Source organism: Beta vulgaris, chromosome 5 (assembly GCF_026745355.1).
Source record: "Beta vulgaris subsp. vulgaris cultivar EL10 chromosome 5, EL10.2, whole genome shotgun sequence".
NCBI classification, from domain to species: Eukaryota; Viridiplantae; Streptophyta; class Magnoliopsida; order Caryophyllales; family Amaranthaceae; genus Beta; species Beta vulgaris.
Window position 1 is genome coordinate 10,003,896 of NC_079206.1, and position 21,300 is coordinate 10,025,195.

At 35.0% G+C, this 21,300-nt stretch overlaps 1 protein-coding gene across 1 annotated transcript; it reads left to right on the forward strand.

Annotated features, from left to right (window-relative positions):
- Positions 1–1,003: 1,003 nt before the first annotated feature.
- On the forward strand, positions 1,004–5,567 carry LOC109134859 (uncharacterized mitochondrial protein AtMg00810-like). Its single transcript, XM_048645644.1, has 2 exons — positions 1,004–1,135; positions 4,569–5,567. Exons 1-2 carry the CDS (start codon positions 1,004–1,006, stop codon positions 5,565–5,567), a joined length of 1,131 nt encoding a protein of 376 aa, XP_048501601.1.
- The last annotated feature ends 15,733 nt before the right edge of the window (positions 5,568–21,300 follow it).

Below are 21,300 nucleotides of genomic sequence, written 5' to 3' on the forward strand. Positions count from 1 at the left end.
TGCGAACGAGATGTGTTGGCAACATAGGGCAAAGCCAATAAATTAAAGGGACGTACATTATGAAATAGTATGAATAACCAAACTAATACTATAAGTTAGCCAAAATAAACTAGCTGGTTGGCTCGTTACTATTTGTCAATTATATTATTGTTGTACAAAAAAAAAAAATGAGTAGAGTAGTCCCCCACTTTATAAAGGTGTACTTCCTTAGGCAGGGTTTTAAAGTAGTGTTTTCAAAAGAAAATTTGTATCATGTGTTTATGTAAAAATAAGCAAATATATATATGCGTAATTAATGACGACCATAAATACATAGTAAAAAATTATCAGAAGAAGAAATGGGGGAAACTGATACGTAATTTTCAAAGAGTTGTAAATTATTTTTTTTCTCTATATTAATAGCTTTTCGTCTTGTGTACTGTAATATAGGGGTGTACCTAAAATTCAAAGTGTGGAAAATTTTAAAAAGCGAAAGGACGCGTGAAATTCACTCCATTCCCCTAGAGAGCTAACTTTATACTTACAAAATGTTGCATTGCATGGACCACGTTGATAATAGTCATTGTTATTGCGCCCATCCTATTCTCGTGAACCCCCCTTCCTTCTTCTTCTTACCTCTATCACTCACTCAGATCACCCTATCTTAATCTTGTGCATATCGTCCCCCGTTAAGTCCACATGTAGTTACCACATACTGTTTGTCTGCTTCAAATTACACACTCACTTCACGTCAACATATTAATACTTACTCCTCCTCCTTGTCTTTTTGTTCCATCTGTTCTCCTTCATGCGCACCATGAAAAAACTTACCCGAGTTTATATTTATTTTTGTATTTATTCACTTATGTAACTTTAAATGTAAATTAAAAAAAAAAACTACATATATAAAAGGCAAAATTGGCCTCAAAACGCTAAACTATAGCGTTGGTGCACCAAACAACTTCAACTACGACTTATAGCTTAAACACCACAAAGTACGGACCTAAGTGCAATCCGTACCATAATGACGTTGATGATCAAAATTCTCACGGGCTATAAGTCGATTGTTAGATATTGGACAGTCATAGAAGCATTTTCCTTGATTGTGGTTGAACTTTCAAGTAGTTTGGACTACAATAGGCAATCAATTACACTGGTATTTAATTTTTTCTTGAAATTTGAAAATGAAGCTGAGCTCATGGTTGTTATGTGGATTTCCCTCTTTCAGAATTTAGGATTCATTTGGGAAGAAAGAGGGGATTTGGGGAAGTAAGGGCCTGTTCTCTTCGGCATAAAACAGCTGAACTGAACTGAACTGAACTGAACTTATCAAAGCTGAACTGAACTGAACTGAACTTATCGGAGCTGAACTGAACTGAACTGAACTTATCAGAGCTGAGCTGAACTGAACTGAACTGAACTGAACTGAATTGAACTGAACTGAATTGAATTGAATTAAATTGAATTGAATTATATTACATTGAAATAAATTGAATGTAATAAATATATAAATAATATTTTAAACAATAATAATATGAATATTAAATAATAATTATAATGATAAGTAATAATAATGAATAATAATAATAGTAGTATTTTGAATATTTTTAAATGACTGTTATAAATAAATAATATTAATAATCATAAATTAATAATAATAATAATAATTAATGATAGTAATTAATTAATAATAATTATTTTATATTATTTGTATTAATATATTAATACTTGACGATGATATATAATAACAATAATATCAAAGAAGTAAATTAATATTACTATTTTCATAATTAGATTTAATAATTTAAAAATATTTAGTAATAAAAATAATGATTGGGTTGGACCGCGAAAATTACATCATAAACCGTCTTGACGCGATTTGATTGGTTTATGGGCTAAAAAAAGTGGGTTTATTTGTGCTTTGACCTAAACCATGTTCCTCCTAATAATAATAGTAATAATAATTAGTAAAGCTACAATAAAAAAAATATATAGAAACAACAATAATAATAATAATAATAATAATACTTAATAGTAATGATATATATTTAAATAATAATAATAGTAATTAGTAAAATAAATTATACCAACATAATAATAATAATATTTAACAAAATGGTTATAAAAGAATAGAGCTGAACTGAACTGATCTGAACTGAACTGATCTGAACTGAACTTATTGGAGCTGAACTGAACTGAACTGAACTTATTGGAGCTGAACTGAACTGAACTGAACTTATTAGAGCTGAACTGAACTGAACTGAACTGAACTGAACTGAAAATAAGCTGGGGAGAACAGGCCCTAAGAGGGAATTTGGCGAAGAAAAGCTTTGGGTTCAGTTGAGGAAGCAAGGAGAAAATGAAGACATGCGTCCCTTTTTGTTTTAGTAAAAAAATAGGGTTAAAAAAGAAGAAAATAAGAAAGGACGGAGAATCCAGTGAGAATTCTGAGCACCGACTCCATTTATGGTATGTACTGCACACAGGTCTGTACTGCACACAGGTCTGTACTTGGGGGTAAGGGGATAGCATGGAGAAAAAAAAAACGAAATTCTCCAAATCCCAAAAGGAGATGGCGGTCTCGGCATACGCAACGTGGGTATTTTCAGTAACGTTCTCCTCATGGAAAAAATGGATAGGATTTACAACAAGTCCCACCTCTTAGTAGCCAAGGTCTTTGGTGTACCAAACCAGAGTTACAAATTGCATACTAGAAAGGCTCATCTGTCTTAGGGATTTCAAGGGTTGTGGAATGCAAAGTGAATGTTACATACCCACAGCGCTTGGCATGTGGGGAATCGTCAACACATTTTAGCCTCAATGCACAAAAGGGTTCATGGTCACACTCGTGCCTTTCGCGATGAAGTTACCCTATCTCAAACTGCAACACTCCGTGTAAGCCACCTGATTCACTATCAACCACTTCAATAAACTCTTTACCACCAACAATGCCAGAAGTATTCTAGGGTCTGACCTTCTCCAGACCGAAAAACCACCCGATTCCCTCTACTGGCCTCATACTCGCTCGTTCAGCGAACATTAGTACCAAGTTAGCTTACTTATCCTCTTGAAGGAACAGGATATCAGCAGCATGAATGCTCTACAAGATTCAGTTTTTTTCAAATACATGTGGAGTTCGCGCAGCATGCCCAAATGGAAATTCTTCATATGGAAGTTGTGGCACAACAACGTTGCAGTGAAAGCTAATTTGGCCAGAAGAAATCTAGGGTCAACAACTGCATGCCCACTTTGTATCTCTCCTGTTGAGGACATCGAACACTGCACTCAATCTTGCCCTAGCACACTACCAGCTTGGTCTTCTAGCCAGTTTACCTTGGATTATAGATTGGAACCTCATGTTCCTATACAACAATGACTAATATCCTGGCTAAACAAATTCGGCAGAGTAAATAAACAGGGTAGCACTCGCCTTCCCACCTTCATTGCCACACTATGGAGTATCTGGCTTACTCGAAATCATGTCGTTTTAAGGCAACAATCAGCCAATCTTATCACTATATCTGAAACCATAACTGAATCCTTCCGACAATAGCAACACTTTGAGGGAAACTTCGATCTAATGAGAACCTCGCCCACCCTTATTCTTCTCCCCCCGGATTTTCTGATTGTAACTCTAGGGATCCTAACCTATGGGGTTCCAGCAATCCCACTGCTCATTGATGGCTCTTGGGACCATATGACCCAACAAAGTGGATATGCTTGGGTCCGTGACAAGGATGGGAGCCAACCTATGGAAGGGGAAGGAATTTGCGATGGCCAACTCTACCCTTTAGACTGAGGCTAAGGCGGTGCTTAGGGCGCTAGTATGGGCCACCTCCAAATGATACACACATTTTCATATCAACACAGATTCAGCATTATTGGTTCAGTCTCTCTGATCTCACAAAAGGTTGGATATCTCAATCCACTGGACGGTAAGTCAAATCAAACTTTGGGACGCCGACTATAATAACTCCCTGTGGTCAAAGTATCCAAAGCTACAGTAAAAAATGCTCGTGACCTAGCACAGTGGAGTCGGTTCAAAGGTAGTGTTTCTATTAATATTTAGATTGTACGTTTCTCTTGATGTCAAAAAAATAGTCACCTTTTTTTCAATCTTTAGTAGTCCTAAATGTCAAACCTTTTTTTTTGATGTTTAAGCAAACCTAACAATGAACTTTATAAGTAGCCTAATTTTCGTGCTAACATGAGCATTTGATCTAGAGACAAGTTCCTAGGAGACGAGGACTCGGGAGTGCCACTACTCGACTACTCCTATGTCTCCTTTGGATTGTAATATGAATTCAAGCATTATTTTATTGATAGTTTATTGAAATTATTAACTATTTTTTGAGGGAATTCAACAAATTAACTAATTTGCTCCTCCAATATTGATCATGAATTTTAATTCTAAAGAAACTACGCCTCAATTCTAGGGGTATGAATTATGATGTCATGGGTAACGTTTGGAAATAAGGGAAAGAGTTTGTATTACGAATTTTGTGCTTTGCACATTCATTTCGTATTGATTTGTCGCCACACTTGGGTTTACTCATAGTAAGTCTGATCATTCCTTGTTTATCTATCAGAATGGTTCTGATCTGGCTTATCTTCTGCTTTATGTTGACGACATTATTTTAACTGCTTCCTCTGATGCATTACGTCAGTCTATCATGACAAGTCTTAGCACTGAGTTTGCCATGAAGGATTTTGGGTCCTTGAGTTATTTTTTAGGCATTGCTGTGACACGTCATGCAGGTGGTTTGTTTCTGTCTCAAAGAAAGTATGCTCTTGAGATTATTGAACGTGCTGGTATGGCCTCTTGTAAACCATCTCCTACTCCTGTGGATACCAAGCCCAAGACGAGTGCTCATGCGAGCACACCTTATGAGGATCCTTCTCATTATCGTAGCCTTGCAGGGGCTCTTCAGTACCTCACCTTCACTAGACCTGATATTTATTATGCAGTCCAGCAGGTTTGCTTGTTTATGCATGATCCCCGGGAGGAACATATGCATGCTCTTAAGCGCATTGTGCGCTACATTCATGGGACACTTGATCATGGTCTACATTTGTATCCGTCCTCGACATCATCCCGTATTTCTTACACAGATGCTGATTGGGATGGTTGTCCTGACACTCGTCGTTCCACATCCGGCTACTGTGTGTTCCTTGGGGATAACTTGGTCTCTTGGTCTGCTAAAAGGCAACCTACTTTGTCCCGTTCTAGTACAGAGGCCGAGTACCGTGGTGTAGCCAATGTGGTTTCTGAATCATGTTGGTTACGTAATCTTTTACTTGAGCTCCATTGTCCGATTCAGAAGGCAACTTTGGTTTATTGCGATAATGTGAGTGCTATATATCTTTCTGGTAATCCTGTCAACCATCAGCGCACTAAGCACATTGAGCTAGATATCCATTTTGTTCGCGAAAAAGTTACCCGTGGTCAGGTCCGGGTCTTACATGTGCCTTCCCGTCACCAGCTTGCAGATATATTCACAAAGGGCCTTCCCTTGGTTCTTTTTGAAGATTTCCGTGACAATCTCAGCATTCGACGACCTCCCGATTCGATTGCGGGGGTGTGTTAGAATAATAAAGAATATTTAATAATATTCTTTACTGTAAATTAAGTCAACGTTTGTTATACTTAGCTTGTAGCATATCTCGTGTAATTAGGCTTGTATTTAGGCTATTAGTTAGCTGTTTCCTATTCTGTAGCTATAGCTTGTATATGTTGACAATTTCATTATGGAAATGATCAAGGGAAATCATTCTTTCAGATTTTACTTTAAACCTAAGGTGTTATATATATAGACATCCTTAGAGTTTTACACACCAATTGTTGTTTTTACTAGAACAAGAAAATCAAACTAAACTCTGATTGAGATTATTCTATGGTCTTATCGATTAGTGCTCAATATCTGATGTTGATTGATGGCTCATTCGTCTTGATAAAAATTGACATATTTGCAACCAGCAACAAGCAAATTTAAGACTTGCCAGCACTTTGGGGACCAAAAGCTAATCATTGTACTCCTGTTAATTAAGCTAGCTAAATTCATGCACGATAAGTAATAAATTTATATATATATATATTATATATATATATATATATTATATATTAATATATATATATATTATATTATATATATATATATATATTATATATATATATATATATATATATATATATATATATATATATATATATATTTATATATTTAAAATCCAAAGCAAACAAATGATATGCTGCCACATGTTTTCTCTCCCTCCTCAAGCAATTGAGACAAATTAAATAATTAAAATATGTGGGTTAAGACTCAAACCCACAACCTCTCCTTTGAGGTATAAATACACTAACCAACTAATTTTACAAGCTCATATTGATTTTTTTTAATTGAAAGTAGAAGTAATCATGCTTCTTAAGTTGACACAAAAATTGCACTCCTACATTAATTGACCTATCAAGTATATGACTAATATATTAATATATTCGTATTACAAGTTACATTACCTATTAAGTTTCCGTTTACCATAATTGTGATAATAAAATATCAAATCAACTTTGTAATTGCATTATGAAAATTTCTAATGGGCCCACCAAACCTTAATTTATGCTTAGCTCTGTACAAAATAAAAGATACAATATTACCAATCTGAAGGAGGAATTTGAGAAAAGTATATTGTAGTTAATTTCAATCAATTACAGGTAGGAATGCAAATTACGTACGTGTCTTTATGATTTGAAAAATAATACTTCCTCCGTTTTTTATTAGATGTAACACTTTTCAAATCACGGGCTCCTAGGTAATTTTTGGAGTGGAGAGAGATAGAGAGAATGAAAAACAAAAGGGCCCCATGTGAACATGTAATAAGAGAGAGATAGAGAGAAGTTATTACCCAAAATAAAAGTGTAACATCTAATTTAAAATTTCCTAAAATAGAAAGTGTAACATCTAAAAAAAACGGAGGAAGTATGACAAACTTTATTGTGTCGAATCAAGTATTTAAAGGACCGATCCGTTGTATATTACGAGTTTATGCAACGGATAACTATTTTTCTTAAATATATAAACACTTATAAACTTATATAGGAGTGATTTATTTAATACAAAAAATTACCATTTAGACATGAGTAACCTTTTGTCCTAAATAGGTTACTTTTACATATATACAATTAACTCATTTGAGGTAACCAATTATTATTTGTTTGAAAATGACTCATCTTGACTTAAAAGAGTGACACATTTTGTGAAAAGTGAATTATAATATTTAATTTATTATGAATCCGGTACTCAATACTAATTAAAAGTTATGAAGTATAGGAGGTCGTCAACTCGTCACGTGTGAAATCTAAATGTATACGCTGATATGGGACATATAATTCAATTAATTTTATTAAAAAATAATAAACGAATTATATACCATGATTTGGGACTTCATTCGAGGCAACACCTATAGTTAATAATAATAAAACAAATCGCCACTAATGGTGTAGAATAATGTTACGTTGCAATAATCCATGGCACGTAATACTAATAATCTTTGATTTTTTGTCTTACTGCCTTTTACTGTCTTACAACATATCTTTAATTATTAATATATTTACCTACATGTTAATGATTTAAATATTGTATGAAAATTAAATAAAATATCATTTGATAATAATGTTACTTTTTATAAGCATATTTACAGGTATAAGTGAATTAAACTGGAATAAACTTTGCCAAATTCAAATGCATTTCAAAGTTTTTTGGATTTGAGTCCAAATCCAATCCAAACTTTTTGTGAGTCCAGTCCAGTTCATTCTTGAATTTTTTTCTTGAGTCCAAATCCAGTTTAGTACGATTATTGTATAATATATTTTTTTTTTTTTGCCGATTCACAATGTTTTCTCATGATATAATCATTAAAATTTGAAAAATTGAACTCATTACATCATTCCATAAACTAAGTTATATTCTTCCTCTGTTTCTTTTTATTTGCAACAGTTTGACTTTCACGCTTGCCAATGCATAATTTCAACCATCAATAAGTTTAATTACCGATAAATAAAAATTATAAAAAGTATATATTCGAAAAATATACATTCAGACGAGTCTAACAAGATCCCACATGAATATGTTTTTCCTTAACTATAAATCACCAAACATAAACTAAGTAGAGTTGGTGAATAGTGTAAAAGTCAAACCGTTGCAAATAAAAAGAAACGGAGGAAGTACATTTTTAATGTCTAATAAAATGCAAATTGCATAATACAAAACGCGCCAACGGGTTAAAGTAACTTTTTTCCTTTTGAGTTTTCACTTGTCCCTTTGTATTTTGGAGGATAAGTGCAAATTCTGACACCAGGTAAAAAAATTTAAAGCGCGAATGTTAAAAAGTCTAATTTTTTTTTTAAAAAAAATGTTAAGAAATATATTTTGAGTCCACTTTTTTGGATTGGGTATATTATATATTGTACGCTAAAATATTTTTTTGCCTGGATTGGACTCATTGGACTTCAAAAGTATGAGTCAAAATCCTATATGAAAATATTTGGACTTGAAAATTTGAGTACAAGTCCAGCCTAAACATTTTTCAGTTCTATCTAGTTCGACAAATGTAACTGGGTTGTATTGAACTCTTAATCTTTAATAGTCCACTTACACCCCTAACAATTGTTATGCTGTCACATGTTCCCCCCTCTCAAGCATTGATACAAATTAAACAATAAAAATGCGTGTGTTAAGACTCGAACCCACAACCTCTACTTTGAGATACAAATACACTAACCAACTAAAGCTTATATTGATTTTTTATTTTAAGTAAAAGTAATTATGCTTTTAAGTTGACACACATTCGGCTCCTACATTAATTGATCTATCAAGTAAATGAGTAATATACTAATATATCTCCGTGTTACAAATTATATTACCTATCAAGTTTCAGTTTATCATAATAGTGATAATAAAACATCAAATCAACTTTGCCGCATTACAAAAATTTCTAATGGAGCCACCAAACTTTAATTTATGCTTTGTCTTTTACAAGATACAAAAATAAAGTATTACCTATATGAAGGAGAAATTTGATAAAGTAGTTAATTTCAATCAATTATAGGTAGGAACGAAAATGGAACGTGCCTTCATGACCCGAAAAATGATATTACAAACTTTGTCGTATCGAATCAACTAATTTAAGGATCGATCTATTGTATGATATGAATTTGTGTGCTGGTAACTGTTTGCCATAAACAGACACATATAAACTTATATAAGAGTGATCTATTTAAGATAAAAAATTACCGTTTAGACCTGAGTAACCTGTTGTCCTAAATGGATCACTTTTACTTGTATACAAGTGATTCATTTAAGGTAAAACAACTATTTTTTATTTAAAAATGACTCATTCTAACTTAAAAGAATGACCCATTGTGTGAAAAGTGAATGATATCACAATAAATTTATTGTTCACTCGAGACTCAATAATAATTGAAAGTTATAACATTAGAGTTTGTCACGTGTCATCTAAATATATACGTTGATATAAGAGCATATATAATTCAATTAATTTCATAAAAAAGTAGTAAATGAATTCTACGCAATGATTTAAGGCTTTTCCCGGGACAACAACTAGTTTACCTTCAATACACAAATTAAATGAATTAAGCAAAGATTTTGCGACGAGGGAGTTATAATTATTATAATACAGTACTATAATATATTCCTTGTAACAGTAAGACAAAAAAAAGAAGTATCATCATCATTTATATCAGTTAAATGGTGAAACAATCAAGTTTTGGGTTATAGTTAATGGAAAATTCCACCATAGTATAGAAGTGGAAAAACTTACCTGCATATTGCTACAGTACTTTTAACAAGAAAGCTAAGGAAGAAGAAGAAGACTATAGCTGCAATTTACCCTATATGATCATATTTTAGCAATAGGCGTGGTTCATCATTTCTAGTGTATACCCATGCATTATTATTATGGAGGGAGGAGAGAGAAATAGTGATGAACAGTGACCTATCAGAGAGACAACTAATTTTTTTTCTGGAAAATATTTCACTTTTAGTTTTAGGCTTATAGCACATGAGAATAGCAATGAGAAACATACTCATCTGTCTCTATAATTTTTTCTTGAAAATTGTTTGGACTCTAAACCTCTAATACTCAGATCTCGACTTTTTATTAACACATAAATCCCACGTTGCATAATTTATCGTACTATATATGTGTACTCGTCATTCGAGTGTATCTAAAGCAATGAGTTTCGATGACTTTTAAATGGTACGGGATAACATGCAACACACAAATTAATACACCTGTCATGTGAGTGAGGTACATGCATGTATAATTACGTAATTCAAGTGTAGAAATCTTTACCACTAAATTAAATTGTACTTATGTATTTATAGATGAAGAGGGTGCTTGTTTGTTTTACATTGATAGCCATTTATCTTTCATATATTATGCTCTTAAAAAACTAATATTTAGATCTTTCAAGTGAGAGGAAGCTATTATCATCCTTATATATTTTCTTAGTATATAATGGATTCAACATAATACTTATCTCAAAAGAATATTTAAAAAGGTTATCCCGCAAAAAGAGAAAAGGAGGATCAAACCTATATATTGAGATTAGAAAAAAGGTTTTTTCATTGTAAATTAATCGAGAAACAGAGATATATAGAACAAAATGTTATTCAATCATTTATGAATGCAATGTGCATTAGCAAAAAAAAATTCAACGAAATACTCTATAACCTCTTGTGATCACAATCATGTATGAAATGAGATAATTTAAATTATAAAATAATATATATTGAATATATATCAATTGAAAGATACACATACTATTTTTTTTATTGATTCTAATATTTTCAATATTAGTTTCCACAACATCACCTAATTAACATGTACAGTGACTATCATATGATATAGCCATAAACTACTTCCCTTTCTTAAGTGATTACACTTTTGTAGTTAAAGGCCGTCGAGAATCTTTAATCTTTTATCAATTTGACTGTTAATTCTCATTAATCTATATCTAAATATATACTAGATTCTTAGCAGCAATCTTTCTATTTTTTTCTTGAACAAAAATCTACCAATTAGTGGGCTGCAGCCCAGGCGTAAAAGGTATATTAACAAGGAAAGTGGGCCAATATTGAACCCAACTAAATAGAATGGGCAATGGTATTCTGCACTAAAGATGTTTGGGCTTGCTGCCTTGCACCCTTAGTTCACAGATTGCTTTCACAGCCTAGCTGGGTTGTCTAGGAGTGAAAAAGTAATACTTCCTACGCCAGTATCTAATTGCAATACTTTCAGTTTCACCTCTACCAGTGTACAATTTACACTATTAATAATTTAATATCTTTAGTTATGTTTTAGTAAAATTTGTGTAGAAATTAGATATTAATAAAGTACACATTGAAGCGGATACTCAAGATCTCACATGATTCAAAAGCTAATTATGTGAGTGATTGTAAATAGTGTCAAAACTAGAAGTGTTGCAAGTAAACGGGAGTGCGTGGAGAAGTATGAGAACTTTTACAATGATTGTAGGGGATATTTTTTTGAGTGCCGAGATGGTAGTTGTTGCAATTCTAATGGCGAGGCTTGTTTTATAGTTTAATCCATTTAGTTACCAGGTTTATTTTTATATTAAAATTAGACCGTCTCTTTTAATAAATTTGTGTTTTATTTACCTTAAATTTAATATTTTAAGAAAAATTAAGAGAAGTTCATGAAAAATAAGATTAGCTTAGAAAAATAGTTTAGTCAAATTAAGAAAAGTTCAAAAACATAAAAAGAGTTCCAAAGGTTTAGAAAAAAATAAGAAAAGTTCAGAAAAAATAAGAAAAATTTTAAAAAGATGAAAAGAATAGATTCTAAAAGTTCTAAAATAGTATAATGACTATATCCAAAGTCTGTTTGTTTTACAATTTTCTCATTACAAACATATTATATATTCGTTATTTTAGAAAATTTTGTCCATGTGTGAAATCCTTATATATCTCAAAATTTAAACTAGTTGTAAAGACATTATAAGTTGTTGGGACAAATAGTATTGTCACTTATATTTGCAAATTTATCAAGCCCATGGACTGTTTTCACCAATATAAAAAAAGAGATATCCTCTCATGTAGAAGCTCTTGATTATGCTTATTTGGTGAGCATTTAGGATAGCACATAGTTGGTGAACCTTCAATTACACACAAAATTAAGATTTAAGAACATTCTAAAAAAAAAAAAAAATCCTTCTTTAAATAAGGAATGTTTTAAGTTTGAACACCTTTAGGTTGAACATCTAAATAATTCAAATTGAATCATACTCTTAGAAGATTATTGATTAAGACCCATAAATCATAATGCGTTCTTATAATGGACAGCATAATGATGAAATTTGGTAATCAATAATTGAATACCTTGTTTTTCTTTTAAAAAATAATTATTGAATAATTAGTAAGGCCCTCTTGCAAGCCTGACCCTATCATGTCCAAAGAAGAGGGGCCTAGCCCCCTAGGTGTTATGTGGGCCGTGTCTCTTTTTTTTTCCTGATAGGGTGGGCCGTGTCATTACGTCTTTAGACCAAGAAGGTCCAATATATTTTAGCTTAAAGCTTTTTCTTTCTCTTGCTTTGTTCATTAAAACTAGTTATTGGGTCCGGGTTATGCTCCAGGTAAGAAAAAAAATTATTTATTAATATAATACTTTATGATAATAACACCAAATACAACTTAGTCTAGTGGTTAAGACTTTAGTATATGTATATATTGGACAATTCTAGTTGAGTAACAGATGTGTCACATAGAGTGTAAAGATTGTCAAGCATGCCTTTTAATATATTTGTATATATATATATATATATATATATAATATATATATATATAATATAATATATATATATATATATATATATTTTCGCTCTAATTCTCACTATACATAAAGTACGCCTGAAAATCAAATATTAAGTGGTTATATATATGAGAATTTGATTTCCATGGAAATAATCATTTCTTAAGAATTTATGTTCCTTATGTGAAATAGCCTGAAATATGTTTGGTTGACATCAAAGAATTTGCATTTTCCATGAATTGATGTGGGTATTGTGAATGATCAAGGGGGGATGGGTGAAGAAATTCCCACGTTTATTTTATGGAATTTCAATTTCTCAAGTAATTTTTATTCACATCATGTCAAGTGTCAACCAAACAAGTACCCAAATTAAAGAATTATGAGAATATCTATTGCCTACTTAATTTCTTGTATACCAAACAACCACTAATATATTCACGTTTTACAAAAGTACAAATACATAATTTTTAACGTCAGTATTCTCTACCTGTGTAGGATTAAATTATAAAAAGTTGATATTATAAAACTATATATTGGAATGAATATAACAAGATCAGAAATAACTCTATTTTTCTTTATGTGTTATAGATAATAGGACAAAGTTAAAATAAAATCTACAAAAAGTCAATATGGTACAACTAAAAAGAACAGAGAATGTGCATGATTAATGACTATTATTGTCTGATGGAGGGTGTATGACATACACAATTTGCACATAGTAATGTACTTCCTAAAGAAAAAATTGACAAGAACAATTCCAACTATGGACGTTTTACCATTTTTACTCGCAAGAAAAGATTATTTATGAGCAGTCCAAACTATGCATCAAATTTTATAAAAACGGTCCCAACAGGTTAATGACCTGCTGCAGCAGGTAAAACCACATCCACCATTGACCCAAAATTCTTGCCACCCATAAAACCACCATGACACTCCAGAAGCACCACCAACCTGCCGCTGGCACCCACACCTCCTGAAAAACCTTACCCATCAACTATTCCATCCAAAGCTCTCCCTCAAAACACCCAAAAACCCACCCAAACCACCAACCCCGCCATTCTCACCACCCTCGAAACCACTTTGATGCTCCTTGCTTGAATTGAATAATCCTCGCAATTTGTCGAATTCTATCCTGAATTTAATTGAGATGGCAAAAGTTTTTAACACCCCCCAAATCCATACAAGTCTAACTACGTTGCATTGACTTTGGGTGTCTTACCGCAACGGTGAAACGCAAGGCTTATTGAAAATAAAACATTACTTTACTCTTGATTATGAAAACGAAATTGCAGCGGAAATAAAATGTTAACTTAACTATATCTCGGGAATCACCATTGACTCCTTTTCATTTAAAATAATTAATAACTAAGTAAATCATAAACAAACTCTAGAAGGTTCAACCAAGACACTTTAAAGATTTATAAACCAAAGAGTATCCCATGTATGCCCGAACTCATGCAGCATCATCAACATACCTAATTTGCTCCCCATTGAAATATCAATGGTTCATCACAGGTCAACAAGCAAACACAAAAACAAACAATCCGTTATGCTGAGTACGTACTTAAACCGTTAAATAATACACTAAGGATAATCAAATAATAAGAACCATTCCTAGACATGATACTACGAGAGTATTATTCATTACTTTTATAATTCAATTGACAATGAACGGGCACTGTCATATTTCTAAAATCATCCGGGCTACTTAATCCTCAATAGACAACTTAGTTTATTAGATGGAATATATATGCGGTTTCGTTCTGCTTCACACCCATCATCTTAGTATGCATATATAACCCCCAGATCGTACGAAATCTTCCGACTACTTGAGTTATCAAAATTTATAAGGACGCAACTGTTGTCACAGTATGCCTGCATAGTGTAGATAAAGTCCCACACTCCCCCCATTGTTCACTACTTGTAGGGATTCCAACCACAATTTTATCGTCAACCATCCTTCTTAGTGACATTCATTCATACAACATCAAGCATATATATGATTAATAATTCCCCTTAGGTACATTACTTAAGCCCTTAGTTTAGGCAACCTCGCTCTTGTAACATCCTTGCTACGACAATAAATCATAGACAATGATGGAATTGGGACTGTTTCTATCGATTTTTCCAAAAAAAAATGTTGCCTGTTAGAACAAGAGATTCGCAAAGGCAGAAATAGAGCTTTCAAAACTGTGCCGTGGTAGGAGACCACTGACTTGAAAGCAATTATGGCCCGACACTGGTGGTTATCGAACGTGGTCGGAATGCTCCCCAAGGTTAACACAGTAGCTAAGTATGCCACCACTAGCAAACTGAGCTTTGGAGATAAGCACGAAAACCCAGGAAGAGAGAAAAGAAGAGAAGGAAGAAGAGAGTGTTTGTTTTTGTGTATCTTTGACTGAACAGAAGGCACTGATTTTACAGGGAAAAATCAAGCCAAAAACGGGCAACAATCAAGACAGAAATCAATGGGCGGATAATTAGGGATTGCCATGAATACTGTAACGGTAAAAACGTTACAGAATTCCAACAGCCACACACGCGTAGCTCCCGGGTCCACAACTTTAGTTAAGTCAATTCCCCAAAGCCCAAAGCCCAAGGCCCGAGGCCCAAGGCCCATGGCCCGGTCCGGGCGGGCGGCGCGCGCGCGTGTGATAGCAAGCCCAAACCAAACATATCATCCAACCACAAAAGCATCTCTAGAACAACTCAATAGATGGAAGGAGGGAGGGAATATAAAAACATGAAGAGATTCCCTCCCAAAGCAATGTGGGACAAACAACAAAATGAGCCAAGGCTTTTCCAAGCCTTAACTCCAACAATCCCCCACAAAGGCTCAGAAAAGCAAAAGAAATTCCTGTGTAAGGAAAGGAAAGTACTTAAGCACCAATATCTTTCGATTTGAATTGATGCATAGTGAAATGAGGCAAAACTTACTATCTAGTGAGTGAATTACTCTTGAACTCACCAGAGTTCCGTTGAGACCCCACAACACATACCTACCTTAAGATCGTGCAATCTCGCGATACATCACAAGCGCTTTATAGCCATGCGCATCCTTGGGTCTAATAAGTGCTCTAGAAAGACAGCCCAGTCTTTCATAGAAGGCGGCTTAACCTCCACACTTACGTAGGTAGTCCATCAAGTGTTTCTCAATAACACCACCCCGGAGGGATAGGAACTATTAAGAGCAAAATGCTCAACCTCTCAATGTATATCCATCAAGTGCGTCTCAGAAGCACCACCAATAGGCTATGGATAAAAGCACTACCATGTGTCATAGGGATGGGAAATGTAGTGCAAGTTAAGATTTATGGCTTCGTTTGACCTCAAACGGTATCCATCTTAAAATCTCAACCAATGGGCTTTACCCCATCCCCCTCGACGACTCTAGGACAACTCCCCTAGATAACCCCTTAGTAAAGGGTCTGCAAGATTTCTTTCGGACCTCACATAGTCCAAAGAAATCACCCCATTTTTCAGGAGTTGTTTGACGACTCCATGTCTGATCCGTATGTGTCTCTTCTTACCATTGTAGACACTGTTCTTAGCAACACCAATGGCTGCTTGAGAATCACATGAAGAGAGACAGGTGCACCCTGTCCTCCCCCTAAAGGAACATCAGACAGCAAGTTTCTCAACCATTCAGCTTCTTGCCCTGCCAACTCGAGGGCAATGAACTCAGACTCCATGGTGGAACGTCTGTTTCGAAGACTTCCACGATATAGCACCACCACCAAGGGTAAACACATAGCCACTAGTTGAACTAATCTCATCATTACCAGATACCCAGTTTGCGCCACAAAATCCTTCAAGAACAGCAGGAAATTTAGAATAGTGCAAACAAAAATCAACAGTTCCTTTTAGGTATCTGAGAAGACGATGAAGAGCACTCCAGTGTTCATTACTAGGGTTATGTGTATATCTACTAAGTCTACTCACTGCATAAGCTATGTCAGGTCGAGTACAGTTCATGAGGTAATCAAACTACCTATGATTTTCGCATATTCACCTTGAGAGACACTTTCACCTAAATTCTTGGTCAAATGAATACTAGAATCATAGGGAGAACTCACTGGAACAACATCAAAGGAATTAAACTTTTTAAGCACCTTTTCCACATAATGAGACTGGCTAAGGGAAATGCGACCGGAGACTCTCTTAAGTCTGACTCCTAAAATCACATCAGCTTCCCCAAATCTTTCATCTCAAATTTTGAAGACAGAAAAGTTTAGTATCATTAACCACCTTTAAGTTGTTACCAAAAATCAGCATGTCATCCACATAAAGACATATAATCACACAATCTGATCCTATCAATTTTGAATAAACACAAGAATCAGAGTTGTTTACAATGAAACCATTTGACACAACAGTACTATCAAATTTTTCATACCATTGTTTTGGTGCTTGTTTGAGACCATATAAGGACTTCCTCAATTGCACACTTTATCTTCTTGACCAGCACCACGAAACCCTCAGGTTGAGACATGTAAATCTCCTCCTCTAAGTCACCATTCAGGAAAGCAGTCTTAACATCCATCTGATGTATAACTAAGTCATGAATAGCAGCAAGAGCAAGCAGGGTCCTAATGGTCTATCTTAGTCACAGGAGAATAAGTGTCAAGTAATCTAGTCCTTTCCTCTGAGTGAAGCCCCTGATGACAAGCCTAGCTTTAAACCTCTCAATAGTTCCATCAGGTCTAACTTCTTTTTAAAGATCCATTTACTATCTATGGTCTTTGATCCCTTAGGTAAGTCAGTTAACTCCCAAGTAGAGTTAGACATATGGAATCTAACTCGCTCTTAATGGCCTCTTTCCAAAAACTGGCATCCACAGATCTCATTGCCTCATCAAAGGTCTTTGGGTCCTCTTCTATCATGAAAGCATAAACTAGTTCATCACTCAACAAGTCAACACAAGAACTTTCAAGATAGAAAAGCAGTAACAAAATCAGAACCGAAAGTCTTTTGCTACTCTAGGTCTCTTACTTCTCCTAGGCTCATCTACGACAGAAGAACTACTAGCATGCATGTCAACTGAACTACTACTCAAAGTCAAATCACAGAGTATCACTAGTAGGTAGAACAACATCATGCGTAGAACAAGTAGATAAATCAACAGCAGGAGAAGAACAAGAAGGCACAGATGCAACATCACCTTTTTTCAAAGGAAAAACATGTTCAAAAAACTCAGCATCTCTGTACTCACAATAGACCTATCACTCAAAGACATGAATCTATAGCAGCATGAGCATAACCAATAAACAGCATCAAAAGTCTTAGGTCCATGTTTGACTTTTTATAGTCAGGAAGCCCAACTTTGGCTAGACACCCCCACACCTCAGAAAACTCAAGTTTGGAGGATAACCCTTCCATAGCTCATAAGGGGTCTTATCTAACTTTTGTGAGGAACTCGGTTAAGAACATGACAAGCTGAAGAAACAGCTTCCCCCCACATTTCATCAGGCAACCCAGAACTTACAAGCATAGCATTCATCATATTTTTCAAGGACCTATTTTTCCTTTCAGCTATACCATTTTGTTGGGGTACATAAGGAGCACTAAGTTCATGAATGATTCCCAATTTCTCACAATGGTCATTCCAAGAGAAGTTCTCATATTCTCTACCCCTATCAGACCTAACCCTCTTGATTTTCCTATCAAGTTGGTTTTCTACCTCGGCCTTATACTTCAAAAAGCTTCCCCTGCCTCACTTTTGGTCTTAAGAAGGTATAACTTAGTGAACCTCGAGTAATCATCAACAAAGGAAATATACCAGAATTTTCCTCCTCTACTTCTAGTGTTCTGAAAGTCAGCTAAGTCTGTATGAACCAATTCTAGAAGTTGGGTGGTCCTTTGAGTCACGATTTTGCAAGGTTTCTTGGTAAATTTTGCTTCAACACAAACAGGACACTTAGAAAACTCGGTTGAGGACAGATTAGGAATCAATTCTAAGGTCCTTAGTCTCTTAATAGAAGCAACATTCACATGTCCTAATCTACCATGCCATAAATTTAAAGACTCAGCAATATAAGCAGAACCACAAACAGTTTTATTAATAGCAGATACAGAAGAAGCAACATTTAAAATAAACAAACCCCCACTCAGATACCCTTTCCCCACAAATTCCCCACCACGAGTCATTACAACCTTGTCAGCCTCAAAAACAATTTTCAAACCAGCTTTGTTTAACAAGGCACCAGACACTAGGTTACGACGCATATAGAACATACAAGACATTTGAAAGGGAGAGGTTTTTCCAGAGGTAAGTTTTAGAGTGACCTTTCCATGCCAAGCACTCCAGCAGTTGCTCATTCCCCATGTAGACGCACTCACCTTCTGTTGCATCCTGGAAGTCATGGAGCAGCTCCTTGTTCGAACAGAAATGCCTTGAAGCCCCGGTGTCCAGAATCCAGTCAGAACGATTTTCGACCAGATTTGCTTCAACAACCACAGCAGCAATAACATCATCCGAAACAGCAAGGTTAGCTTGAGGAGTTTCTTTTTGGACAGAACCTTGGCGTTGAGGACATTGGTAAGCCTTATGATCAGGCTTTCCACACACATAGCACACAAAGGTCTTCTTTAATCTTACCACTTGGTTTGTTCACTTTTCCTTGCTTCTTACCCTTGTTGAATACCTTCTTGCCCTTACCCTTGAACTTATCAGAACTTGGCCAGCAACAGATTCCACCAGATTAGCTTTGGAAACATTGACAAGAGCCGAGTCCTGATTATCTTTGATCGGTTGGCCTCTTCAATCCTCATATGGCTGATCAGTTCCTAAGAAGAAAGAACTCTTTCCTATGCTTCAGATTGTTACGGAATCCCTCCAGGAAGGAGGAAATTTTCCAGCAGAACATTAGCCTGGAAAACCTCACAGATTTTCATGTCCTCATTTAGAACATCAGCACATAAATTCTCGTAGACATGAACTTGGTCCATGACAGGTTGTCATCAACCATTTGGAAAGACAGCCACTTTCCTACAACATATTTCTGTTTCCCAGCATCATCAGCCCCATATTTTTTCTCAAGGGCCTCCCAAATAGTTTAGATGACTTATGAACCATAAAAAATCAAACAAATTATTAGTCATCAGATTAAGGAGATGGAAACGAACTGTTTTATTATTCTCTTTCATATTTTAAAATCTGATCCTCATTCTGCTTAATAACAGCAGCAAAAGGAGAAGATGAATCAGCAGAAGCCGTAATGGCAGTGGGACAATCATTGAACAGGACGTAGTCAACATCCAATTGCTCGAAAAACATAAGAAGTTTCTGAGCCCAGCGTTTGTAGTTATTTCCATCAAGGGACTCAAGTTTGGACAGATGAGCCATTGATTTGGTTGAACATTCTGCCATTGCAAATAATAGTAATTGCTTTCAAATTGTTAGAACAAGAGATTCGCAAAGGCAGAAATAGAGCTTTCAAAACTGTGCCGTGGTAGGAGACCACTGACTTACTTGAAAGCAATTATGGCCCGACACTGGTGGTTATCGAACTGGCCGGAATGCTCCCAAGGTTAACACAGAGCTAAGTATGCCACCACTAGCAAACTGAGCTTTGAGATAAGCACGAAAACCCAGGAAGAGAGAAGAGAAGAGAAGGAAGAAGAGAGTGTTTGTTTTTGTGTATCTTTGACTGAACAGAAGGCACTGATTTTATAGGGAAAAATCAAGCCAAAAACGGGCAACAATCAAGACAAAAATCAATGGGCGGATAATTAGGGATTGCCATGAATACTGTAACGCTAAAAACGTTACAGAATTCCAACAGCCACACACGCATAGCTCCCGGGTCCACAACTGTAGTTAAGTCAATTCCCCAAAGCCCAAGGCCCGTGGCCCGGTCCGGGCGGGCGACGCGCGTGTGTGATAGCAAGCCCAAACCAAACATATCATCCAACCACAAAGCATCTTTAGAACAACTCAATAGATGGAAGGAGGGAGGGAATATAAAAGCATGAAGAGATTCCCTCCCACAAGCAATGTGGGACAAACAACAAAATGAGCCAAGGCTTTTCCAAGCCTTAACTCCAACATTGCCCATGATAAATCTTAGAAGAGATGAATATTTTTTTTAGGAAATGGATATTGTTGGTATTGCAAAGCTCACCCAACTTCGGTTGGAGGGGAGGAGGATTTACAAAGGAATTTAAGCTAAAAATCCAAATAGGTTATTTTAAGTCATGATAGGTCGGTTACTTTTCAAGTCAAGACTGGTCTCTTCAAAACAGAAGGTAACATTCAAACTAAAATGGGTTACTTCAATATAAACGAAAGTGATACATCTAGGACAATTAGTTACCGACTTACCTCCATATGACAAGTAACTTTTTACTTAAAAGTAGCCAGTTTATACAAGTAACCCAATTAGGATAAACGTTAACATTGTCTTATAATAAATTATTGCACAACCATTTCATACATCATTTGTGACGGTGACAAAAGCCAATATGTTATAACTA